This window comes from Pagrus major, chromosome 6 (assembly GCF_040436345.1).
Source record: "Pagrus major chromosome 6, Pma_NU_1.0".
In the NCBI taxonomy this organism is placed as follows: domain Eukaryota; kingdom Metazoa; phylum Chordata; class Actinopteri; order Spariformes; family Sparidae; genus Pagrus; species Pagrus major.
In genome coordinates this window covers 32,736,536-32,763,518 of record NC_133220.1, presented here as the reverse complement: position 1 = coordinate 32,763,518, position 26,983 = coordinate 32,736,536, and the positions used below count along the sequence as shown (strand labels likewise).

Sequence of the window (26,983 nt, the reverse complement as noted above, 5' to 3'; positions counted from 1 at the left end):
ACTATTTATATGAGGGGACTTTGTCACTGTGTGTTAAAGCGACAACAAAATAATAAACCTAACCAGACACAGAGAGGAAGTGATCTCAGCGAGAGTTTAATGGCACATTTGCGTGCTGTTGGCGGCCTCGGAATTTTGACTGCCGTAAACAACAAGCTAACAGGTGGTAATTTTCTCTTACAGGAAGAGCTGAGATGTACCATTTAATGTAGAAGACCATGAGCCGCATCAACAAGTGAAACGGTACAGGTTATGTTATTCATGAATAAAACCTTGATTTAAATGTTCTGTTTTCTTTGAGTTGTCATCTTTTCCTAGATGTTGTGATTATAATAAAAAATACTACTAATAAAAATACCTTGGTATCGCAAATCAACGCCACTATTTATTGCATAATTTCTACATTACAGAACAACAGCTACCAACATATACAACCTATTTAGTCTCCAACCAAATCTACTTAGAGGCGCGACAGCTCTTCGTATTGAGGTGTACGAGGAACGTTGAACGCATCATTTTTTCAGTTCAGAGGATATATCGTCAGTACAAGCCAAAGGCAGTTTAATGTATTTTATCTCCAGTTATTTCCTTGACATTCTGTTTGAAACTTGTTTCCGGGACTATGGCACGATAGAAAGCTTTCCAGCAATGTTTTGGGAATATTTCGACGCGGCTCGACGACTCGGAAATTCAGCGGGCTTTACGAGCGAGGTAATGTTAGCAGACAAGCTAACGCGAAGCTAGCTAACAGCTAACTTACAGTTAGCAAACTAACATTAATGCTTTGATTTGTGTGTCTCCTCGACTGTTTGCACTCAAGACCACGGTGGCACTTGAGCTCGACACTGACACTTGTCGGGAAATAACTGGTAGTCTGTGTTGACGATAACGAAACTAAGGTTATTCATCAACAAGTGGTCTTTTATTTTGCACTGTGTGGGTGCCTGTCTGACTATCGGACAGTAGAAACCAGTCACTTCAGTCCGAGCGTTATTAGCGCATGAATAACCCATGTTACATGACTGATTTGACCTGTCTGACGTTATCTCACTGCTCGGTTGATAACATTTGCCGCTAATGTCAGACGTTACATAACGTTCATCGGTAATCTTTTTCCCTGGCAGCAGTTTTGACACTGTCCTATTTTTGCCCCGATATCACCGGTTTTAACATGACAGTTTGGGACAGATTGTGTGTGTGGGGGGTGTGTCTCCAACACAGCAGGTCTGGATGAGTCAGGGCAGATTTACCCGTCCCCATAAGAAGCTTACATACACACACACACACACACACACACACACACACACACACTTGTTGACAGATACTGACAGGCAGAGCCAAAGTCACATTCAGCCTGTAATATGTAGTGGACAAAATGGCAGAAATACCACATGAAAATCCAGCGACACATACCAGTCATTATTAGGATTACTGTCACATAGCAGCTTGTGTCAACTTAGTGCCAATAACTTCTTGCGTAGTTTGTCAAAGCAATAAGAGAAAGCTTCAATAGTTGAGGTGTGAATCACAGGAATATTGTACACCAAACCTGCTCGGGGAGATATCTTAAAAATGAAGACTGATAGAAGTGTGCCCTTCCTGAAACTTTCTCTGTGTCGTTGCATAAACTTGTGTGCAACTCCATGTCCACGTTTGCATCGCAATTTATTAAGAAGGTCCAGTCTTTACATGACCAAGACAAGTAAAGTTGCAGCCCTTCATAGCTGAGCATTGGTGACGTTGGAGGCTTGGCCATAAGTAATATTCAAGTTGCAGTCAGCATCACAGTGCAATTCTGGGGTGCAAGCACCATTGTGCCACACTCTTAACTACATAGGGTCATGACAGCTGACTCCCACAAAAGATGCTCCTAAATGGCCAAAAGGCGGAGTGAACGGTTGTGGAGAAAGATATTTGATTGGTCAAACATCGATGTTATTGTTGTTGTGGCTTGGACTGAGCCATCAACCCAAAGTGTTGATGACCTGGAAATGACACTCAATAATTCATAGGGGTGTTCACAAAAGCCACGATTTGATTTGACTTTCAATTTTAGGGTCATGATAAATTTTTCTTAAAAATCTGCGTGATGGCTATGCTATTGTTAGACTCATATCTGTATTTTTAAAGATCAACAGATCATTGGTTAGATGCCCTAACAACTGTCATTTACATTTTCAAGTTTTTTTCTTTTAAAAGACAGATTCATTTTACAACAGCTTGACTTATCCTGGTTGCTTTTTGCAGATCAGGTAAGTCAAGTTCAAGTAATATTCTCCAAAAAAAAGATTCCAAAGTTCAACAAAAAATACAACCCTTCAGTGATTCAACAATAAACAACAAAAGATGATTCAGTTTGTTAAAATCTGCACTGATTAAGCCATCTCCCCAAGCAAATCAACAAAGGATCTCTGGCAATGTTATCAGTTCAATTCAGTTCCTCCCCCATGGGGAAACCTCCATAAAAATCAGGATCAGTGAAACATCTCGGACACTGTTTGAGCTACCCCCTGGTACCGGTCAGTTGACTGTCTTCATGCACACAGGATAAGTGTCAACACAGACTGAGGGGTTTCTGTGGCTTTTTGAAGTATCAGGGTATTGCTAATGCTGCTTTTAATTTTGATGATTGAAATTGAATGTTAATTTTGATCGATTTACAGTTGGAATGGGGAAACCCCTAATAATCATCTTATCTTTCTTCAGAATCATTCAACCCACCTTCAAGGTTTCTTGGTCTGATGCATCAGCATACCTACCTTAATGGAAGAATGGTGCAAACATGAGATCTATTGTTTATAATTATAAATGTACATGTTGGTGTGGGAGGTGTAATTGTTTAGAGTGCATGCATCTGGTTTACACCAGGTGCAATAGTATGATGCCTTGATCCAGGTTTACCACCCCTGCTAACCAGTTTCTTGCAACAAAACATGTCTGCACTATGTCTCTGTTTTGGTTGTCAGCTGCTTTACTGATCTGCACTCTCCATCTTGGGTATATGTCTTACATTGTGAATGTGAAGTTATTTTGATAGTTCTGCCCAAGCTGAAATGAGTCACGCTATATTAGGTCTGAGGTAGGTTTTAAAGGCTGCGTGACAGTAAAGTGATGTCATTGTCTGAATTCAGACTGTTCTACTTGTATTAATACTTGCCTTGCCACTTAGTTATCATATCGACATTACTGATGATTTTTGATCAGTAATCTGATTTTGTTAATATTTTGTGAACATACCAATAGTCATTCTTACAATATTGTTGAAATTTTAGATCGTATTAGGGCCTATTTTGTCAAAAATACTGTGAGATTTGATTTTTTCACCCAGTCCTAACATTTATGAAGTGCTTTTGATAAGATTTCAATATGGAGGTATATATTGTATATACCTAAAAAATATCATGATATTATTTTAGGGCCATGCCACCCCTAGTCTGAGTTGTTGTGAGCTTTAAAACCAAACTGTTTAGTAAATACACAGAACAGCAGACACAGATAGAGACTAGCTGGTGAACTGAAGCATTTAGCAGCTAAAAAAGGCAGATCATTTCCTCAGGAGTTGGTGGCAACCAAAACAAAAAGGCAAAAATCAGTTATTGTACGTTTGAATATTTTCACAATCCTTTAAATTAAAAAACATAAATAAAACCCCTTACTGTTTATAGTGTTTTAGTATTACTACCAAAAGACAAGTATTGTATTTTCAGCGGACAGAAATAAAATTAGGAGCGCTAGGTTGAAGGCAACACATTTCATTAGTACTGCAAATACAGCTGGTAAATACAGCAGTAGCTGGTAAATGAAATACTAAAAGAGAGATATAGGCTAAGTACTGGCCAGCTAAGTTAACAAGACAGACGAACAGACTGGCAAGTGATTGAAAAAAGTGAAAAAACATTTTTGGATTGATATGAGACTATGGTGCAGCAACTTAGACTATGGCGGGCCGCCAGACTCTCGTTAATTAATAGGAAACACTGACTAACGTTTAATTTACTATAAATGTAACATTTATTTATGATGGCTTTATTAAGCGTTACCCAGCAGAGTGGTTGTTTCCTTACACACAGGAGACAGGTTTCATTAAAGCAGTATATTGTCAAACTCCTTGTTCTTGGTCTCCCCAACCAGCAGATCTAAACACCGCTGAACCTTCATGGGAAGTAGCTTTCCTCTTCTTTCATCTCTCAAACCAATGCAGGCTGTCGGGATGCAGAGAGCACTTAATCTGTGCACAAGACAATGTGTTATCCTACTATCTATGAGTCACTTAATAGTTATGTAGTGTTTGATGTTTCTATAATATCCACCCACACTATATACATTTATACCCTGTCTTAAATTTTGGGCTCCCACTTTTGTCACTCACAGAATGAGTCCTCCCATCTATCTTCTGTTTTTATCTGCAAAAAGCCCTTCCTCTGGTGAAAAGAGGAACCTGTCACTTTTCTCTGGACAGCTTGTAATTATGTGACACTTCAGAAGTGCGCCTACTAGGGGTGGGCGATATATATCGTTTGCGATAATATCGTCATTGTTGTTTTGACGATGTGCAAATTTCCATTATCGAGTATTTAAATTACTTCGCCAAAAATATTGAAACGCACGCGGAAACTCCTCACATCCACTTAATACACGGTGCAGCAACGCTCTCTACAGCATGGCAGGATTCGCCCCACCCCTCGACCTCTTGCCTTCAACCTCTGAACCCCGCGACGTCTCATAACAACAACAACAACAATGGCGGACTACATGCTTGTGTTCGTGTTTCTTGCAACTTACTCGCCTTGTAGTCGAGTGTGAGTCGCTCGCAGCAGCAGTTCGACCTCATTATCGGTCCACACAAACGATTCTGGTTTCCTTGCACTAGCCATTTTCATCTTCTTCTTGTTGTGTTCGGTTTCTCCGTCTACTGTCTGTTTGTTTACAGCGCGCAAGCTTTTTGTGCACGCTCGCTCCGTCTCTTCTTCTCCGTTTTTGGTGAATTTCAAGCGCCACCTATAGGCCTGGAATATGAACTACAGCGTTTTCAGTCGTTTTCAGTGGATCGGTCTGGACGCAAATATTCTTGAAACGATGCCGAGGAAGACGGAGGAAAAAAAGATTGTTTTCGTCCGTGTGGGGCCTCAGTCACACGACAAGTGGGCCTACGAGATAACATGACGTGATCACATGACCTCTTGCTAGCATCCTCCTTGAAACAGTTTAGCAATCACATTTTAAAGGATATCGACCGATTATCGTTATCGCCAAAATCCCCCAAAATATCGAGATATTATTTTTTGCCCATATCGCCCACCCCTAGCTCCTACCTTTAGATGAGCGGCAGAAAGGATTGTAATTAGTCCTGAGGTTTAGGTTGACTTGATTGAGACACTCAAGTGGGACGCACCAGTTACACTTGTCAGTGTCCAGCCTACTCCAGGTGCAGATGGGACTGGGCTGAATGATTTTTAAAGATGAAATCAGGAAAAATTGTTGATTTTAGTCTTTGTGAAATGTTTAGGTTTTCAGATGGGGAATGCACATTTTTCTCAGGTAGTCAGCACTGGTCAATAGAGCTAATGGATTAAGTTGGAGTATTGTATCAGCTAATGTGTAAATCAGATGTTTTATTCCATCTGAGTAGATCTCTTTTCAGAAGGAGGTGCAACAATACTTGCCGTCTGTTTAGGTCATGTACCTAAATGAATCAACTGGTGTCCCACTCTGACAGGAACGGAGGACCATGTCAATCAAGCCTGTTTTATAACACACCCATACAGTAATGAGAGGTGGTCTAATCAGCCAAAGTGAAAAACACCTGTGTGGTGTACCACTGGTGTTTATGGCCTTTGATCTCAGCATAGAAAGTCAAGTTGAAAAACATGCTTCAACAAACTCACTCAAAAATATCAGTGGGGGTTGCACCTTAGTTGAAGATAAAAATTAATTTAATACAGTAAATACATGAGCAAACGTCCACTTTTACAACTCATTTGTTTACCAGCCACAGTGTTCTGCAACCCAAATTTACTAGTAACGTTAGCTGTCAAAGTAATGTAATCACAGCCAGAACTCACCATTAATTAGTTAGTGTTCTAGTGTCCACACAGGCTTTCACACATTCATGTATTCAAATGGACTCAACCTTCCAAAAGTGTGTATTATTTTGAGGCAAAGTAAAGGAAAAAACAGAAAGAGACACTGTAAAAGGCTGTTGTTTGTGGTTCACATTTGATCCAAGTAATAAGAATTATGATAAAATGACTATTAAGATCAAGTTGTTGAAGATGTCCACTGCGTTGGCAGCAGTGGTCTGTGTGACTGTGGGGCAAGAGGGATCTATAAACTAGTAAGGCAGTTAGTCAGCCAATTGGCATGAGCACATACACACACCTTCACACTAATACACTTGACCTCCATGCCAAATTTCAGCCTCCTAGTGTGAAAACTTTGGCTGCCAAAGAGTGGAAAGTTGTTGTTAACCGGCCGACTGACAGAGCGACCTATACAGCTTCTGGTCAAAGCTAAAAAGCTATGCTTGTGTTGGTGGCTCAGTTCCATTGCTTACCAAAGCATTAGTATTTGAAGACTTGGGAATGACACTCAGTCCAGAAAGTAACATATTGTTGCTTAAATTCAATAGTAAAAATTGTAACATATTGGCAGGTCTGCAGTATCTACCCAGTAAAATGAATGGCTGCTGTAGTTGAACATAGTTATGTGCAATAAAAAAGGTCCTTACACAATACAGCATTGAAAAAAAAATCATTATTATTTTCCCTATACTGTCAATACCATTGGCCTTATGTCAGGATTACTGTCCTTGGAGGGTGCATTGTGAATGGTTTTCCTCTGCTCCTGTTGTTAGAATATCATTTATTACCTCCGTGGCCGTGAAAATGAAATGCCCCTCACAGTGAGGGGGCATTTCATTTTCACGGCCATGGTGTTTTGCTGCTCTTTGAAAGCCAGATTTGAACAAGATGTTTGGCCTTGATGAGAGCTAGTCAGTTGCCACTTCACAGTGCCACATTTTATATGGCACATTTATATGGTGTCCTTAAAAGGAAAAAAAAACCGGGGGCGAATGAATAGGTATTCATAATGTTACCTATTCATGTTTTTATTATTTCTGAGCAATTGGTTTAATGTGACATCACTAGATGCATGACATTATTTCAGTATTATCAACAGTGCCACGCTTTACTTTATGAGCAGCCTCAGTCCTTGGAGAGATCAGATAGAAAGCAGTCTTTAATGTCCACTTGAGCTCACCAAGAAATATAGAACGTGGAAGTCTACTTTGCGTTCTTGGCTCCAGAACATCACATTAAGGGAATGGCATGGAAGGTGTTAGACTTCATCCAGCTGTTAATGAAACCACTCTTGAGTATATTCAGCAGGGTGTATGGTGGCATTATCACCCTGGAATGTGAGAACCACATGAGGGAACAGCATTTGCAGCAGACGGTGCACCTGGTCCTACTAAACAGCCTCTTATCCTTGGATGTTAAATAACCTTTTACAGCAATTACACCACATTTCTGCCCATATGTTTGGGTATCCAACAGACTTTGTAGTTTGAGTGGTTTCTTTGGCTTTTTAAAGATACAGGTGAAGATGACTTGGATCAGTACTTTTCCCATTTTCCCATAGCTCCATCTGGGATCAGATTTTATGCTCACAAAGTTAAAATAAAGCACTGTCTTTTAATTTTTTTATATTGGGGTGTTAAGACTGACACATGTACTGCTGACATTAGGGGTGTAATGGTACACACAAGTCACGGTTCGGTACGTACCTCGGTATGGGGGTCACAGTTCGGTTCGGGTTCGGTACAACGGGGAAAAAAAAAAAAAATCACATGTAAAAGACTAGCTTTTTTTCATTTATTTTGAACAGACACAAAATGACGGCAAAATAAAAAAACATCTCCTGTTATAAAAGTAAAAAATAAATAGACTAAAACATAAAACAAATGTATTAGGAGGGTTCTCATGATGCGTTGATGTGTGCACGGGATGGGACACCATCTGTTCCTGTAAATACATAAAGCGGGGCTCCTCTACTATGTTTTTGGCCCTGTCAGTGTTAATGTCAAGAGGTGGCTTAAAAGCAGCGGGGATAAGTTGTTGCACCAAAGACATTTTTTTGCTCGCAACAGTGACAGATATGTCGGGTTGATGCCGTCTTATGTGGGTTAGCATGTTTGAGGTGTTGCCAGCGACATACCGCACCTCCGTGAAACATCACCAGCAGACAGTCTTTGTCCGGTCCTCCACTCGCGTGCCATCACCATTGTATTGTGCTGGGAAGCCAAAGTGCTCCCAAACAGCTGATTTAAATGAAGCTGGTGGCTCCTCCAACTCCACACGTTCACTTTCATCACTTTCCTTCCTTGTCCTTTTTTGTAACTACTTCTTATTCTTCTGTAATGACTTTTTCTGGCAGCTTTTAGGCTCATTACCGCCACCTGAAGTAAAGTGAGGACTCGACTTTTTTTTAAACTCACTCAGACGTATTTGTCGTATGACTGCATGCACCGAACCGTGACGCCCGTACCGTGACGGGTTGGAACGAATACAAATACCGTTACACCCCTAGCTGACATGTGAGACTTGCACTGTGTATATTAATGTAATTAATTGTCAGATTAAAATGAACCCATTGAACTTCGGTAGTGTGCCCAATTGATATTTTCCATAAGTTTTTGGAACCACATATTGTTTTGTTGTAAGCAGCAGTTCTGTGGTTCATGTGCCTGATGATTTTTCAAACTCTCACTTCTATTTCTTGTTGTTGATGTTTTTTCAGTGAGAGACATGGACAACTCTGTCACCCTGTGGCAGTTCCTTCTCCAGCTCCTATTGGATCCCAGCAATGAGCAGCTGATCTGCTGGACCAATGAGGAAGGGGAGTTTAAACTGCTGCAGGCAGAGGAGGTGGCCCGGCTGTGGGGAGCCCGCAAGAACAAACCAAACATGAACTATGACAAACTCAGCAGGGCTCTCAGATACTACTACGACAAGGTAAATGTGTCACGTCACTGCCTTGTGTTTTATGTCTTTGCTCAGTCTTTAAATGTTTAAGTTTTACATATTACAGTAACTGTGCTATCACCACAAGACCCATTTTAGGTCAACCATTAGCCGGCTGTTTGCCTGCGCCCCAAACATTGTGGTTATCCCACATGTCCCAGACTTGTCATTCCCATTGCGAAGCCTGATTTGATGCGCTCCTCAACTATGTCCCCAATACTCCCTAACCCTGACCTGAACCATAAGCATGTGTTGTCCTTCAACTTTGTCAAATGTCTGACCAGTTACAGCCTTTACAGATGTTTTTGAAGTCTGATGTTGGCCTCTGTGGACAGAGTGATGTCAGAATATGGTTGGCCAAAATGTGCCCCTGACTGGTAGATTGGCCACATTGTGGTTGGTAGGCTGCAGCCTTAATTTAAGTCTTATGTTTCTACTTCTTGTTATTTCCTCCATTGATTCCATTTGCCATCCAAAGCCATAGGCAGCCATCATAGACTGGCAGAGAAAGATTTAAATTTTAGGTCTTAGAGCATTTTTTTGATATTGTGACATTTTCATTCAGTCAAACTGAAAATTCTGAGAAATTATGTGGGTATGGTGTTATGCAGTTAGCTCACTATACTCCTTAATTTGTTTGCTGAGAAACATCTTCACAGATGTATTAATGTTGGTGTCTGCAAGATAGTCATCAGAATTGGTGCCAGAGTAAAATTAAAAGGTATTTTCCAAATCAGTGGGGGTGCACACCAGCAAGAGTTACATTGCCATCTTCATGGGATTGCAATGGCAATCAGTACTGATTGGTACTATGCATTTCAGTATAATCGGTAAATTTGTTTGGTAAGAGGTTGATTTACCAACTGGCTCCGCTGGCGGTAGCTGTCTCCTACTGTTGATCTGATTGGTTGAAGTTGGCCAGTGATAGATGGTGATAGACAGATGGTCAGATGGTTCATCCAATCACCTGCCAAGTATTTTTTTGAAGGTGCCTGCCTTTACCAAAAAGTTTCTAAGGGCCACTTCCCTTCTTCTGTGTAACAAACCATCTTGCACGTCTGATTGACTAAAAGAGACAACTCATAAAGAAGTTAAAAAGAATTGAAACCATAATATATTACAGTTTGCCTCAGAGCACACCATTGTGCCAAAGTACCTTACCCCATCGAAGCATAACATGTCCCATCACTACAACCTTCCTGTGCCTTATTGTACCCCATTTTTAGATTTCATAAGCTGTATCATCATTTATTTTGAGTCAGCCAAACCAAAAATTAACTTTTGGCAGCAAACAGCAAATACAAACCAGTGTCTGTACAGTCGGCCAAAGATGGTTAGAGAGAGAAAACCCCACTCTGTACCAATTTGATTTTTAAGCGGTGTCAAGGATTCTGTCTTTTTAGTGTTCATAATATCTGTCAACAATAAATAGTAAACAATCTTGTGTTAGCTGATTGCACAAGTCATAATACATACCAGGCATTGGCGTATTAAGTGAGCTTAAAATTCATACACGAGCCGTTTGCTTTGTAGTTGGATAGCAGTCGAGTACTGACCACGAGCTGATGTGAGCAAATAGTAAATGGTAGTCTGAATCTCTAAGTTATACTTAGAAGATCAAATTAATATCTTAATCACTTTCATCAGGATGATTAGGACAGAGCAGCAGCTTGTCCTGTCAGTCTGTGAAACTGTAACTTTAGCTTACGTTAGCTCAGCAGCAACAGTACAGACTGAGAGCTGTCAACAGGGTCAGGTTAAAATGATATCTAATACCTTCAGATTTAATTGTCAGATGTACTTTACCAGATGTTTGTTATTATTACCCATAGTACATTTCTGTAAACACAAACATAATGCCCCTTTTAAATGAAATTATTACAGTACTGAAGAGTAGGGCTGCACGATGTGGTAAATAGAAAAAATCATATTGCAATTATTTCATTACAATTTTGATATGATTCACAATTAGTGTCAATGATAAATTACATCACAGTTTTCATTTTTGCTAATGATTAAATGATTAAGATCTTGTTGATGTGACATTTGTTCTGGTCTGGTTGTTTTGGTCTGTACCAAACAAACATGCTTTCTTAAATCAGAAAAACAAGATCTGTAGGTCAGGGCATCTCTGCAGTACAACAGTACTTCATTCTAATGCTGTTAGTTACACATTTGACCTTTCAGCAAAATATTGCAGGTGCAGCGATTTTTATGTTACACTTGACCATAGTGCAATTTTGTTAATATTTAGAGTAATTGTTTGGCCATGCTGAAAAGGTCATTTTAATTGTCAATGTAATGAAGTTACTATCACTAAATGGGAGCCACAGTAAATTTGTCTGGTTTTCTAGATCCAGATGGGTTATTAGGTTCTCTGAAGTTGACTTTAAGCAAGATACGGATTCAAATATTTGTGGCACAGTTAACCCTTAGTGAAACAAAGACATTACTTGATCATGCTATATTTTTTTCATATGATTTAATAATATTCTAAAATGTATCTTTTATTTAGAGCTATTGAAGATGAATTAAAGTTTTGTGTGAATAATAATATGTCTAATATCAATACTATCACTTTCATTCTGTTGCACTTAAAGCTGCTGCAAGCATTGTCATTGTTTTAGCTAATTTCCTGTCCTCCTCTTCACGTCACACTGTACAACTCCTTTCTATTTTTGAGGCAGCTCTCTTTGCCTGTTTCTTCTTCATCGGGAGTGCTGGAATTGGTAGCTTTCCCTGTTCCGCCATTGCCAGTGTAGGTACCAGGACAGAAGGATCCTGCTCTCTACACCTTCCTGAGCAGACAGGATCATCTCTTTATGGAGTTCTCTGTCCTGATTTAATAAAGTGAGCAGGGATATCATAAAATGTCTTTTCTCTGTTACTGCATGAGCAGGGAGGGGAGGAGAGACATGGGTTACTGACCAAACACTATAACTATTACTGTTATTGTTAATATAGAGTTATTGAACAGTCATTTTAATAAGAAAATAACACCGCTTTAAGCTTTCACAGTATTGTGAATTAATGGAAGACTCATTTTTAAAATGTGCACATTAGAAGAAGTGAACTCTTTCTCTCTTCCTGCTCTCTTTTCAACCATTAGTGATGATCTAGAATTCCTATTGAAACTGAATGAATAAACTTGGCACAGATGTACAGCTCTAAGGGTGCTAAGTGGCCTGAGCACCCTAATATTTTTGCTCACTCCCCAGTTCCAAAAAGTCAAAATGAATATGACTTTGATGAGAATGTGTAGTATGCATATGAGATCAGATGCTTGTCAGTCATAATTACACCAATTACATGATGGCCAAGTTGCATAACAGCACTTGTTTTGAAGCAGCAGCTGGAGACTCAGAGGAGACTGTTTCCTCCAGTCACCAGCAGCTGCACCAAGCAGTGCACCAGCAAATGGCAAAACACAAGTTAATTGCTCCTCAGAATTGTTTAAAGTCCATTGCTCAGTGACATGCGGAAGAGGGGGAGAGTGCTGTCTGTCTCCCACTCTGCTTGTGGTTTGGCAGGAGCACAGTCTGACCCTGTGGGCGTTCTGGGCAGGGCTGCTATGGTATGTTTGGCTGCAGCGTTAGTGGCTGCTAGTTTGGTACAGACAGGAAGGACAGAGCTGTCCCACGCACAAGGCTTTACTGTGGTCTCACTCTTCTATTTTTTACTGCTCGTGCCTCTTTGGTAGACAAATACAAAATTTTTCTGCTCTCACTGTGTACTTTCTGCCTAGACGATAATGATGTACTATTTTTTTTACCTTTTATTATATCCACCAAGTGTGTAAACTAACACATATTGTGTTCCCATTGGTTTTTGTGTCTTACAGAACATCATAAAGAAGGTGAATGGTCAGAAGTTTGTCTATCGCTTTGTCTCCTATCCTGACATCCTGAAAGGAGATGTTGCTACCCGAACAGAGGGCGGGGATATGGGTGCAGGGGGCATCCTTCCCCTGTCAAAGAGGGGAGACAGCACCCTTCAGGAGGGTGAGTCTGGTGACCGCAGCAAGGTAGGAGGTAGTACAGCAGCTCTGGGCCCTAGCACCAAGCAATCAAACCGCAATGACTACATCCACTCCGGCCTGTACACCTCTTTCACCCTCAACTCGCTGCAAAATGGACGCCAGCTCTTCAAGTCCATCAAAATAGAGAACCCTGCAGAGAAGATGGCTGATAAGAGAGCTCTCTCTACCACAGCCCAGAGCCAGGAGCATTTGACTCAGCCACAGCAGCCAACTGGTTTGCCATCCGTCATCAAGTTTGGAAACACCCCTCCAAAGCCAGCACCACCTCCTCAGGTTGACATGGAGACAACCCTGATCTCCAACCACCTGGATCCTCTACAAGCTCCACCACAGAGGGCCGAAGACATCAGCACACACTCCTTCCTGCCGTCCCAGTCCGTCTACTCATTTGAACACATCCGCCCTTCGGAACCGACGTTCAGCCTACAAGACATGCCCTCTGCAAGCCCGTCCCCAAGCATAGTGCCTGATTCCTCCCAGGAATTGGTGATTGACAGTGACATGGAGTCTCGATCATCTCAACCTGCAGACACTCAAGCATCAGAGCTCCCAGATGCTCAGGCGCAGGAGAAGGCAAGTATACTGTACATACAAACACATCTCACACTGTGCTAGTTATTAAATAATTGAAGAAATAACAGGAAAATACATGTTTCAAGTCTCAGCTTTTAGCTTCTTACTAAAGATGCACCAATTGCAATTTTCTTGGCAGTTTCCGATTTTCTTTTGGGAAATTCTTTTTAAGAATTAGGTCTGGTGCGACGCGTCAATTACGTAAATACGTCAATTTACGTAAGATGCGTCGACGCAGAGGATGTAATCAGTACTACCGCCATGCTCAAGCACTTGAGGCAGAAGCATCCCGGGACAGCTGGATTCACATTGGATCCAGTGGTGCGGCAAAACGCCGCAGGTTAGTGCAGCAGTGTGGGAGTCACTCCATGGTCCGTGTGTGTGACGTGTTGGGACCCCCGCTGATCAGTTTGCTGAAGGACTAAGCTGCTATGTTGTTATGCTACTGGCATGCTGGTCCTACTAGTGATTGTTTGTCCTCATTGACAGATTAAAATAACAGTGAACAACCAGGATGAGGCAGATCATTGCTGTGTTTTAAACTGGGGGACAAGACCGAACCGAAGTGGAAGTGAAACTTAAAGCTACACAGAGAAATGTCTGTTGTGTTCCCTCTGTAGTATTTATCCATGCTAAATAACATGCTTCTACTCTGTTTATGATTTCCAGTCATGCCTCTGCCACGGTAGGCTAAGCATGCTGGTTACTAGTTACTAGTTACTACTACTACTAGTTACTTTTTGTCCCCACCCAAAAATAATATATATTGGGATTACACAGATTACCAGTTAAGACTGGGCTATTTTTTTCTGGGGAATAATATCCTGCAGTGCATAGTTTGTTATATTTCTTTGCTGGTGATTGAAAATGATTGCAAAAAATATTGAAATATGAAATATCTTATAATACATATAATATAAATTTTGGGTAAATTAGTTGTTATATTGATCGAGTATTAAAAAAATTGGTTAGATTAATCCAAAAAATAATCGATAGATAAATCGATTAATCCCAAAAAACATTGATAGATTAATCGCTAAAAAAAAATAATCGTTAGGTGCAGCCCTACTAAGAACTATAATTGACAGCATACACAAACATTTGTATGCTCATAATAAATTGTTAAACACATTCAATTATGAAAAAACTCAGGTTACAGGAACTTCTCTCACTCAAACAAATCTCAAAATAAAGCGCACCGTTACTGGACATCTTTTTTTGTAAAAATAAAAAATCCAACTGAAAATTAATTGCAGAATATCCCACTACAATAGTTACGTCACAATGTTGCTCCCACGCATTGACCTGTGGGTAGACATTAGGCTATCATTATTTATGTAGGAGGTATGTCGGAGGGAGGCAGAGATCATCTGCGAGTGATTTAAAAAAAACTAGTATAAACAAGTATTTTTTTAAACGGACATTTTGTGGCGCATGTCGGATTTTATGAACTTGCAGTGAAGCACGAACTGGACGAGACCCAAGCTTTCAGCAAGCCCAGCTAATTAGCCAAAATCCGAGGCACTGTCAACTTTGCCGTCCAACTCTGGGAGAAGTGTGTGAAGCAGCGTCAATAAATGCCTTATCTTAAAGCTGCCACGTGAAAACAATATTATTACAAAAAATGTGTAAGGCACTGCAGATGGATAAATGTTTTGTTTTTATAATGATTATTTTGTAGACTGCTGTAGTCTGATTATTGGAAGGACTTTCTGAATAAAAGTGAAATTTAAATGATAATAAAGTAGCCATGTGCAGTGATTTAGATAATTGAGGATGCCATACACTGAGATGCATCGAGAATCGCTTTGCAATCAAATCGTTGACAGCTGAATCATAGTCAAATTGAATCGTGAGGCCAGTGAAGATTCACACCTCTAGTGTACACTGGTATCCAGGACTCTTATTGTGAAAGGAGTGAGCAAAATTAAAAGTTGGATGGCAGCATATGTGTAAATGGGACCAGCACTATGGAAGAATTATCCTATCTTTATTCAAGAGCGTAGATTTTCAGTTTGAGAGCATGATTTCATTCCTTTTCAGTGACACAGCTCCTTCTCGTGCTCAGATTTATTCTCCTCATGCTCACATTTTGTGCTGGCACTGAGATGTTTGCTGCTTTCTTTCAAAATGTGTGCTTAAATTCAAAAGTCACATGCTTGTGCTCACACATCTTCTTCTTGCACACAAAAATTTCGCTCGCATTCAAATATGTCCTGTGCTCGCTCAGATCTAAAGTCTGCGCGCTCAAATCTAACGTGCATGCACTCAGAACAAGCACCTCCTCTCCGGTTGAGGAGTCTGCTCAGACTCAAGGCTGTCCCTCCCTGCGCTTAAAATATTGTGTTTCACCAGCCAATAGGGAGACAGCTACAGTGTGGACCAATCAAATGACGGATGCCGCCTTGGGTGCGTTCCTTCGCACTTTTTTTGAGTGCTCCGTAGGGGCGGGCATATGGTCTGTTTGTAACACTGCTTCTCTCAAAATACACCAATTTACCATATTAGCCAGCTATTTGAATCGTCACCTATTTAAGACGCCAGCATATTTATGTATAATTAATCTCAAGTAATCCTAAAAAGAGTTATCATAGTTTAGATTATTTTTAATTTAATATTAGCAGATATATGTTATATAGTAGGCTATAAATACTCACAACAGCGTAGGAATGTTACGATAGTCGAGTGAGCACAAGCATGTGATTTTTGAGTTCAAGCACACATTTTGAAAGAAAGCAGCAAACATCTCAGTGCCAGCAAAAAATGTGAGCGTGAGGAGAATAAATCTGAGCACGAGAAGGAGCTGTGTCACTGAAAAGGAATGAAATCATGCTCTCAAACTGAAAATCTGCGCTCTTGAATAAAGATAGGATAATTCTTCCACACAGCACGGTATCAGATTTTTGACACTTATGTGACACCGATCGTCTGATCACCAGTCATGGCTGATCATGCCTAAAACTGGCCGATTCTCTGGCCAATCAATCAATGCATTTCTACTTATCGCTACAACCTGTGGTGTCCAACATGAACAAATAATGCTCAACCAAACTTAAAACTGTTTTGTGTTTTTATTTTACATGACAAATTATGTTTTTGTCTGTGCTCTTCTCACTGGTTTGAAGTGGGTGGGGCTCATTTTGAATGAATCCCACATACTTCATTGGACCAATCAGAGGTTAGCAACAGATTAAGTTGAATCAAAATCTGATGACCGTTGTTTGCTTACGTCCAGCAGACACGGAGCAACATTATCTTTCATTTAAGTCAAATATATAATCTGTTATTGCTCTGTTTGTGTTCTCCACCAACTACTGAGAGAATGCTGCACTATGTTCACCAGTTAGTCTGTCTGTCTCCTGTTTGTTGCTGAGTGAATAGTGAACAGTGGGTTTTTAGAGCATTTCTTCCTAGAGAAAGAAAATGGCTGCCTGCTGCAACCAAAAAACAAAACTCTGTCAACCAAAAACGTTACAGTTGTGGGCCTGAAAATGTGAGCAATCAGCTGAAAGATGCTTTAAGACTCCTTAGAGATGAGAGGAAACTACAGAGTCGGTGATAATTCTCTGTGAGTTCACCACCACCAGTGATGCATTGCACCTAGAAGTAGTCACATGATTAATTTTATGATAAATCCTCATTGTTATATATATATATATGTATGATTGGTAAAATATGTGTTAATATAGGTGTTATTTTTCCGGTAGTCATGCAGTACAACATCCTAAAAACTACCATCACACATGACATTGCATGTGGTTAATTGATATGTCTGTACAATGATCCAGATTCATATCAAAATCACTGTGGAGTTCCTCAAGCACACACATACCTGTAGTATTGACTCAGATTTTGTAGAGTATAACAAGTGTTCAACAAAAGTAATGAAATCAGAAAATGGTATTAATAAAATACATGTAAAAATCACTGTCTGTCTCTTGTTGACCAGGTGGACAGTGGCATTGGTTGTTCAGGAGATGAGACTTGCTTTGGGGAAGCTGAAACCAGTTCGTCCTCAGTGAGCAGCAGCACCACAATCTGCACTCAGAGCTCAGGAAAGACACGCAAGCCACCGAAAGTCCTGCAGATCAGCCCGCCAACACTGCTGGTCACCGCCTCTGACTTCTCCCCCATGAACCTGTGCAGTCCCTCCCTACCTACTGCCTCTCTCACACCAGCAATGCTACAGGTGAGAGTGTGGATTCATCCTCATTTCGTACTGAAGTCAGTTTTATTGAGGTAAAGACATATTTAAACAAAGCATTTTTTTAACAAATAAACAACAATACAAATCAGAAGTTTCAAACAGACTTTGACTTCTAAATAATAAGTGAATGATATGTCATTTTCGTATATAAACAATAGTAACCACTTAAATATGCCAGCTGTATTCTTTCAGCCTTAGCATCACCTTCACATATTTGGAAGGAGATTAAATAAGGACATTTGTGGAAAAAGGAAGTGTAATTAGCAGTGGGACATCATCACTCATTCCAGTATCATTTTGGGAGCATTTACTCATCACACACGTCGTGAAAATGAGCTGCAAATTTAGCCTGACACTATTAATGTAATGTACTGTTGCATTGACTTGTATTTCTCTTTATTAACTTCCTCCAGGCTAGATAAAACCAAGGAGGTCCCTTGAAACTGATGTGTTTGACATTCAGTGTGCCAAAGATTGATTCATGCCCCATAAATTGTTGCAGAACAAGATGAATATAACTCACATCTATAATGAATTTATAATGAGGTTAATCTCCCACTCTATTCTCGAAACCAATCTAGAAAATTTCCAGGTAGGCATGTCGTTTGATTACAATTTAAACACTTAAAGTAGTTTACCAAATATAGGTTTGTTAAGGTTTTTCATCATAGAACTTTGGTGTTGCCTGTTGAAGTGATACATAAATGTATTTGCATCTTCATTTATTCACACATTTTGTGTCAGATCAGGCTTTTGGGTCCAAATGTCACCAACATACTGTATCTGCATGGGTTGCCATGGTGACAATGTAGGTGTCAGTAACTCCATATGCTGGTGACGGGGAGATCAATCATCTCAATCTCCAAACAATCACACTGTCAAGTCGCGATCAGACAGTCTACTTCAGCATGACTACACAGACTGTGGTTCTCTGTGTTGTCTTCCAAACCCCTCTGCTAGAAGTATCCGGGATTACGCTCAACCCCTTGATGCACTTTTGTCTCTCTGGATTTGAAGTCGCAGTTGTGTTTGTCGCGCTGTGAGTGACACAAAAGGCATTTTGAAATTCAATATGAGTGACCAGAGCGTCCGAACCACTGTCCATACTTCACCATCTGTCTTAGGGGTCAACCAATAACCAATATTTAGAACTGATATACGGTTCTGGTGTCAAAATTTAGAATAACCAGTGATGGCATGGAACTAACTACAATCTACTCAAGTACTGTACGTACAATTTTGAGGTACTTTATATCTGTATCTCCATTTTCTGCGACTTTATACTTTAACTCCACCTCATTTATTTGATAACTTTAATTACTTTGCAGAAAATGATTATATTAAAATTATTCAGTGTTGACAGGCTATCATTTGTGGCGTGTAACCAATCAGATAGTGTTGTGGGCGGGGCATTGAGTGAGACAAATGCTGAATATCGGCCAGGCAAGTAATCAGTCTCTCTCTCTCTCTCTCTCTCTCTCTCTCTCTCTCTCTCTCTCTCTCTCCCTCTCTCTCTCTCTCTCTCTCTCTCTCTCTCTCTCTCTGTGTCTAAATTAGGCACTGCAAACTATAAACCTAGATTCTGTTACAACACTACCTATTTAAATCTAAAATGCTTTCAGAGACATTTTTTAGTTACTGTTTAGCTGCAATAGAGAAAGATTGTGAACCGGAAGTGGCCGCCATGTTGTTCCTGTGATGTGAAAACGAAAACTCTGATCAAACTGTAAAACAAGACAGTGCTAATCAAATATGAACCTTGATCCTGTTCATTGCCTATTTCTCTCCTCAAATTTTTTCAGAAACATACTTTAGTCTTCTGTTTAGATGTAATACAATATTGTTTGCGACCAGCTGGCTGCTTTACTGTTTCCTGTTTCAAAATGGCCTCTGAGCTAAAACCAAGCACGCCTAACTCGCAGTACATCACCCATCAGCGGAAGTGTTTATTTGTCCAGTGCGGCGCAGTGCGTTCTGGTTGTTGTAGGTTTTCTACCCTTTGAGCAGAAAAGAATACCACAACCCTTTTTCTCTGTTTTCTGTGGTCATGTAGCACAGATTTAAAAAATATTTGTTTCTTTCTACTGCATAGACAGCTGAAGGGCCATCTTCCTAGTGGAGTGTTGCCTCTTTAAGTAGAAAAGGTCACAATAGACTGGCATCAGTGTCTAACTGGACAGCACTAAGAATTGCAAAGACATTGCAAAGAGAAGCTCCAGTACATGCTGGAGGTTCTCTTTGCACTGTCAATCCTTGGTGCTGTCCAGCAGGTGGCAGCAGTGCAGCAGTAATCTGTAACCCCTTTCCTGTTTGGCCTTGTTTGTGTTGGTGTTAAATTGCTCTCAGTGATGCTGTTTGCAGACCACATGACTGTGTGTGCCACTGATCAGAATTCAGGAGTCTATTAGATTTTCTTGTAAAGACAGTGCTGTTTTTATTCTGTTCCTCCTCAGCAAATCAGGTCAGGTTTGATCATGAGATCCAGTGTCCAGCTCCCGGTCAGCTCACATATGAATAAGTTCCTCTTGCTGGTTCCTCTCTCTTCTTTCAGTCATTGATTTGGACATTGCCTCGTCATTGTATATGAGGATTCAGTTTAGTTCTTGATGGTCAATACAGATGCATGTGGATTAGTTTGTAAACTGCTCTTGTGTTCAGTATATTCAAATTTGACCACACATTCATTCACTAAATATTGTCAATATTGATTAATAAGTCAATAAACTACGGGGTGTTTTCTTATGTGGTCAGACGTGAGTCAGTGTTGTCATCCATCCCTGGGTTGGAAAGGGACACTTCGGTAAAGAAACACTTCAACGTGTCACCACTTATATTATGCATTTTTAATTCATTTTATTGACATCAATTGAATCGGTCTTATATCTGAAAGTTGTAAATCCTGATAACATTGACCTCCATCTCTGTTATAAAGGAAAATACAAATACAACAACTTAATTCAAGATATTTATTGAAATAAGGCAAAGGAATGAGTAAGGACCAATAAACGTTTATTCATTTTTACAAGAATAAATTACTGAATGACAGCATGACTGAAGGGTTGAATTAGTCAACAGTCAACTATTGCTGGCAGAGCCGAACCCAATATGGAATTTTGAGGCTGATACTAATGTCAGTATTTGAGAATTAAAAAAAATGAATAACAATATACATAACAATAATATATATAATTTTTTAACAATCATATCTGTTATCAGTCAACAGTTGAAGTGGACAAACTACTTACGTAAATGAGACTCTGTTTCTAAATGATGTCAAACATACAGTATCTTTGGCATTTCTCAGTGCTTACTGTCTTACATATTCAGTCCATATGCTGGTACATTACATCTTTAAAAAAGTAAAATCAGCCATTATTGGTCAGGCTCTAATGAATAACTGTTGTTTGTCTTCCTCCTCAGACTCCTACTCTGTTGCTGACTCCCAGCCCTCTGCTATCCAACATCCACTTCTGGAGCACGCTCAGTCCAGTCGCTCCCCTCAGCCCAGCCACACGACGCCAGGGAGCCCACCTCTTTCAGGTCAGTACATTAGAGTACACTGTATTTACTCTATGTGTCTATGATGCTCTAAAGCGTCCTAACACTCCATTCTGCTCTCTTCCAGTTTCCATCTGTCCTCACCCCTCAGTTTCAGATCCCTGTACACAGTATGGACGGGACCAACACACCTGGCCCCATTTCCCCAGACCCACAGAAAACATAGGATTAACCCGTACTGCATCACTGCATTTGGATACAGACAGCTCCCCCACCCCCCTGGCTCCATCTTCACCTCCCACATCCAGGACAATTATGTGGGAGCTCAGTTGTTGCCATTCCTCATCACTCCGGTGCTTTAAAGTCTACTGCCACACAATTCACACTACAATCAGATGTGTGGAGCGAGGGTCTGAGAGATGTTGGCAATCCACATTTGATGGATGAGGGTGACACATTCAGTTTTACTTTGAGCACTTACACCCTGTGGATGCTCTCCTGTACTCATACACACTGATGCCATTGTTGCTTATGCACTTGTGGATTCATTGTGTCTGGCTTTTTGGGATCCTCAGTCACAACAATTCGAGGAGGGAAGAGTTTCCATGGCAACAGTCAGCAATGACAATCTGCTTCATATTTGGACACAGACTAGTGCGATTGCAGTTAACAGAATCTTTCCTTTTTTATAGATTTCCCTTCTTTTCTTGTGAGACATGTTACTGCCAAAAAAACATCTGTTAGTTTAACCTGTCTACTTCTCTGCTGACAAGGATTTTGTTCCTTTTCATGCTGTCCTTAACTTTTACTCTTGTTGAAGAGTAGTGCTTTAACCTGATAACCTGCATGTTTACCTGCAACTCTTTTATCTTTTACCCAGCTGTCAACCTCACCTCACCTGTCTTGAGTGTGCACTGTTAGCTGCTCAAAAATGCTGGCTCACTATAGCCATATCCAACAGGACTTTTACCTTGACTGTCTTATTGTGACATGTGGCCATAATCCGAGCTGAACCTTGAGTCATGCCTCTACTTAACTGTTCTAATGCATATATATAGTAGAATAACCCGGAAAGCCAGTGTGGCCTGGTCTGCTCCAGCTGGTAGGCTTTCAGGTGGAAATGAAATACAGTGAAGCCATAGCCCTCTCTGTGCATCAACTGTGCAAGCAACAGCACATAAATGCTGTATTTGTAAACGCTCTGATGTTGCCTTTTTAAAGGAACTCTTATGTTGTTCAAGGCAGCCAGCATGTTAAGAATGCTTAGTTTTTAGTGTTTCAGATAGAAGTTGTAGAAATATTTCTTTTAATGAACAGTTCCAACAAAAAGTTTCAACATTTTAGGAATTCTAAGTTTTGGGAAATGCACTTATTTGCATTCTTGCCAAGAATCCCATAAGAAGACTGATAGCACTCTCATGTCTGTGAAGTAAATAATATGTAGCTAAAGACAGCAGCTGGTTAACTCAGCTTAGTATGCAGATTAAAAACAATGAGACACAGCTAGCCTGGCTCTGACCAAAGTCAAAAACAAATCAATCTACAAGCACCATCTATTTTGTAGACTACAAAACTTCACCCGACTTCCCAGCAGCATGGTGATGAGTAGATGATGGCTGAATTTTCATTTTTGCATGAACGTTTCCTTTAAGTTAACCGACTGCTGGCCTCAGCTACACATTTAGCACACAGACATGAAGCTGGTATCAATCTTCTATATGACTTTTAGCAAGTTAGCATGTAAATAAGTAAGCGTATTTCCCAAAATGTCAAATTATTTCCTGAAGTTCAATTTAAAAGTTAATTTAAAGTTAGACAAAACTGTTCCTCATGAAGCTAAATCACACCAGGCCTTAACTCTGTGTTGATAGTTCACAGGTCAGCTCTGTTTTCTTTGTTCTCATTGACTGAGCTTTGATTATTCTTGCTTGCAGCGTCATTGCAGCTATTTTATCTCCAACTCTTAGCGGCTAGACTTCTCACAGTCCAGCCTTAACCTTTGCCTAGCCTTTAACCATCTGAAATAATCCAGAGGACTGTAGAAACCCTCTGGAGCACCTTCCTTGCCCTTAAAACTCCTTCTCTAGATGATCAGCCATGAAAGGTTTAACCCTGTTTTGTAAATGACTTAGAAGCCATAAGTCTGAAATACAGACTCAATAGGTAGATCCCACATCTATATGCTATTAAATGTGGAAATTGTACATCACACTTGTTTACATGATACTTGGATAGAACACGCTGAAGTGTTTCTTTACCGAAGTGTCCCTTTATAACCCAGGGATGGATGACAAGCGAATCTCGCTGGGGGGAACTCATGCTCATTTTCGCTCAACTAACAGACATTTGCCCCCGCAGCCTGCAGTCCGTCACATTGATATATGGTGCCTTACCACAGCCAAGCCCAAGTTTATCACCCAAAAGTGGATGGAGTTCTATCATTGAAACGTTAGTGTAAGACTAAAAGTATACGACAGCGTTTGTCTGTTTTTCTGCCATATCTTTGTGTAGACCAAACCAGAGCCCCAGAAGTTTGGAGTAAAACTTCACTGGGATGTTTTGTGTGCGAGTACCCTTCAGTTCATGTGGTCTGCCACAGGATCTGAAATGTGCTGCAGTGTTCTCCGGGATGCATAACTGTACATACAGCCAGCAACATGGGTTAATATGCAGAGCGTGTAAATCTAATCAAGCCATGTTTTACAGTTTGCGGCCATGTCTCTTTCTAACCTGCTTATAAATGTTTGTGATAACAAATTAACTCAAAGTATATAATTATATATATATATATATACATAAATCCTGTTTATTATTTTTTGTGTATTCTCCTTTCATTTTCCTGTAACACCGATTTTAAGATTAATTTCTATTTTTGTAACGGCCAGATGGTTAGATTTTTGGTTCTCTGATTTAATGTTCTCCTTGTGCATGTGTTTCTTTGTTGTTTTTCCTCTTGCGTATTTGGGAGGCGACTGCCCCATGGAGGCATTGGCTATTTTTTGGGAATCAAAGCCTTATGGGGAGAAATCTAAATCTATGTTTTATATGTAAAGTGTTTTGATATAGTGTTGATATTGTACAAGCAGATGTTGTGATGGAACGTTTGCACTTAAACTTTTGGGGTTCCTGTAGTATTGGATTCTGTCGCTTTTCTATGACTCAGATTTCCTCTTTGATGAAATGTTGTTGACGTTTGCTTACTAAGAAATGTATATTTTCCCAAAGGGAGGATAAAATTATGCACTTCGTATTTTATACGATAAATCTAATATTTTACAATATATATCAAATAATTTACAATGATTTGTGATTAGGCACAACCACACAATATTTATTTATTTGAATTTATAACAGAGCCCAATAGAATTGGAAGCTTATATTGCATTTTTGCAGTAACTTTGATAAAAACATAAAAAAGCTGGATAATAACCCCACACCCATTTAAAAAGGGTTAGGCTTTCCTCCGTTAAGTCTTTAGGACTTATCATTTGCATATGTCTTCATTTGTATCTCCTGATGATGTTTTTCCTTCAACTTACCTTAAAATGTAAAATCTCATTTTAAAAAGAAATGACACACAGTTCTTGCTTTGTTCTGTCAAGTTTTCTATTTGTTTGATGCTTTTTCAAATGTTTACAAGCTACTTGTCTTAAGTGGCGTATTGATGTGTGAGAGGTGTAGAGGATGTGTTTATAATGGAAGAGATAGGTGAGACCAATAATTAAAGATCTCTAACTAACAACGTCTGTATTCTGTCATTACATCATGTGTTATTACAGTAATGCCCATGCAACCACCAGAAAACCACAGATGTTTACATAGATTGATATGAGACATTTTACCAGCAGCAACCAAACATGTTGCAGGTGTCGCAGTGTATTCAGTTTCACATAAAAAGGCAATATTTAATCATTGGAATGTCTTTTGAATCTGGCTATAATGTGCTGCGAGAGATGATTGTGCCAAACAGTAAATCAAGTCGTGCACCGGTCATCCTTTGAGCTGCATGTTGATCATCAGGCTTGAGAGTAGACTTCTCTTTATGTCCAGAAAAATGTTCAGTTGGAGGAGGCCAGAAAAAATCTCCAATCCTGACATTGGGGTACAATGCTGTAACCTCAGAAATGGGTCTTGACATTGACCGCAGCAGAGCCACATGGTCATTTGTGTCCTCGGGTCAGCCTGTCAGAAAACCTCAGATCAGGAGCCTCCTGAGTGCGGCTTCTCTTGCATTTCTGTGTTTTTAGATGAATCTGAAAATTAAACAGTATTCATTAGTTTGAGTTACAATGCAGAGATAAACCCAATGTGTTCCAACTAGTCTTCTTCTAACTAATCTCAAATAAATCTCACAAGGCATGGATATATTCAATTAACATTAAGCGTGGTGGGATTGTTTAAAACAGAAATTTGTGCTCTCCTCAACTCTCTGGGTTTTCCTCCATAAGCTCTGCGCTCTGACTGTCTCCTCCAGAGCTCGCCAGCTCCAGCTGCTGTCTGCTGGTTAACGCTAACAGAGTTGCTCATTAATCCAAAACACTGGCCTCTGTCCCTCCTCACCGGTCTTTTAGTCCAATTAACCGCACAGAAAGACATCTGTGTCCGATATCTGAATTAAAATCCTCCAAAAGGCACCAACAACACAAATATGGCAGAAAGTTCACCGGTTGCAATTAGCTGAGGTGAAGCCCAGCAGAGAGCTCGTGGCTACCTGTCACTCAAACCTGACCAAGTTTTTTATTGCCTAAACCTAAACCAGTCTGTGAAAGAAAATGGATAATAATAAGTGAACTTAAATAATAAGTAGTAAGTACAGTATAACAACATGTCCCAGCAGGATATGAACCCTAGCCTCTTGGGTGAAAGTCCTGTGCTTAAAGGTGCTATTTGTAAGAAGTTGATTTTTGAGTCTTAGTCCCAACTTTGGGATGGCGGCCGACCCATCCTACAATCCCAAAGAGTCATTATTTGACGAGTCGGGAGTGAAACTCAAAAATCAACTTGTCTTAAAAATGGAAAGGTTTAAGGCAAGCCTTTTAGCCACAACAACGTACTTGTATAGACATGTGTGTCACTTTTTCATAAATTGAAATTATTGTCCTGGAGTAACATTAATTATGATGTTCTGGGAACAACACCAGGACCACAATATCAGATTAACTTCATGTTTTACTCTGTACTGCCATACACAGGCAGAGAGCAGAGCCTGGTGAGATACTAGGGGTTTGGTGGTCGTACAGAAAAATAAGTTTCTTAATTGCATGCCCTCTCTAGATGATTCTGACACTGAGTCCTTCATGCTTTATATATGTACTGTCCATATATATCAATTGTGGCATGGCAGTTAACTCATGCCTCAACACATCTCACTACACTTGTCACTAATCTCTGTACATCAGTTCTCACAGTTGTATTCAGTCTATAACACGGATATCTTTCTTGTGTTGCTGCTGCTGCTGTCAGCTTCCACCTGCTTAGGTTTCCGCTCTTCTAAGTCGGATTAAGTCACATTGCATATGTTGCCATCTCCTGTTGTTGTGTGACGTAGTGTTTCTCGCAGAACTACTCGTGCAAATTTTGATTCCCAAAGTCCAGAGTGTTATTGGAACTTCATCCACTCTCTCCATATGTGTGTACCTGACG

At 40.1% G+C, this 26,983-nt stretch overlaps 2 protein-coding genes across 2 annotated transcripts in view; one reads left to right on the top strand and one right to left on the bottom strand.

The window, feature by feature from the left end:
- Positions 1-557: 557 nt before the first annotated feature.
- elk4 (ETS transcription factor ELK4) lies at positions 558-25,082 on the top strand. The gene is made up of 6 exons (XM_073468428.1): positions 558-711; positions 8,800-9,014; positions 12,865-13,635; positions 17,585-17,824; positions 21,263-21,382; positions 21,468-25,082. The coding sequence occupies exons 2-6, from the start codon at positions 8,808-8,810 to the stop codon at positions 21,564-21,566; spliced, it is 1,437 nt and encodes a 478-aa protein (XP_073324529.1). The 5' UTR covers positions 558-711; positions 8,800-8,807; the 3' UTR covers positions 21,567-25,082.
- Positions 25,068-26,983, bottom strand: part of mfsd4aa (major facilitator superfamily domain containing 4Aa) — a 28,696-nt gene continuing 26,780 nt past the window's right edge. Inside the window, exon 10 of the mRNA XM_073468427.1 lies at positions 25,068-25,593. Coding sequence (XP_073324528.1) covers positions 25,541-25,593 — 53 coding nt within the window. The 3' untranslated portion in view covers positions 25,068-25,540. The remainder of the gene's footprint in view (positions 25,594-26,983) is intronic.

Coding starts and splice junctions, on each gene's coding strand:
- elk4 (XM_073468428.1), top strand. CDS start 8,808: ATGGACAACTCTGTCACCCTGTGGCAGTTCCTTCTCCAGCTCCTATTG. Junction 13,636..17,584: donor ATGCTCAGGCGCAGGAGAAG/GCAAGTATACTG, acceptor CTTGTTGACCAG/GTGGACAGTGGCATTGGTTG. Junction 21,383..21,467: donor AGGGAGCCCACCTCTTTCAG/GTCAGTACATTA, acceptor GCTCTCTTCCAG/TTTCCATCTGTCCTCACCCC.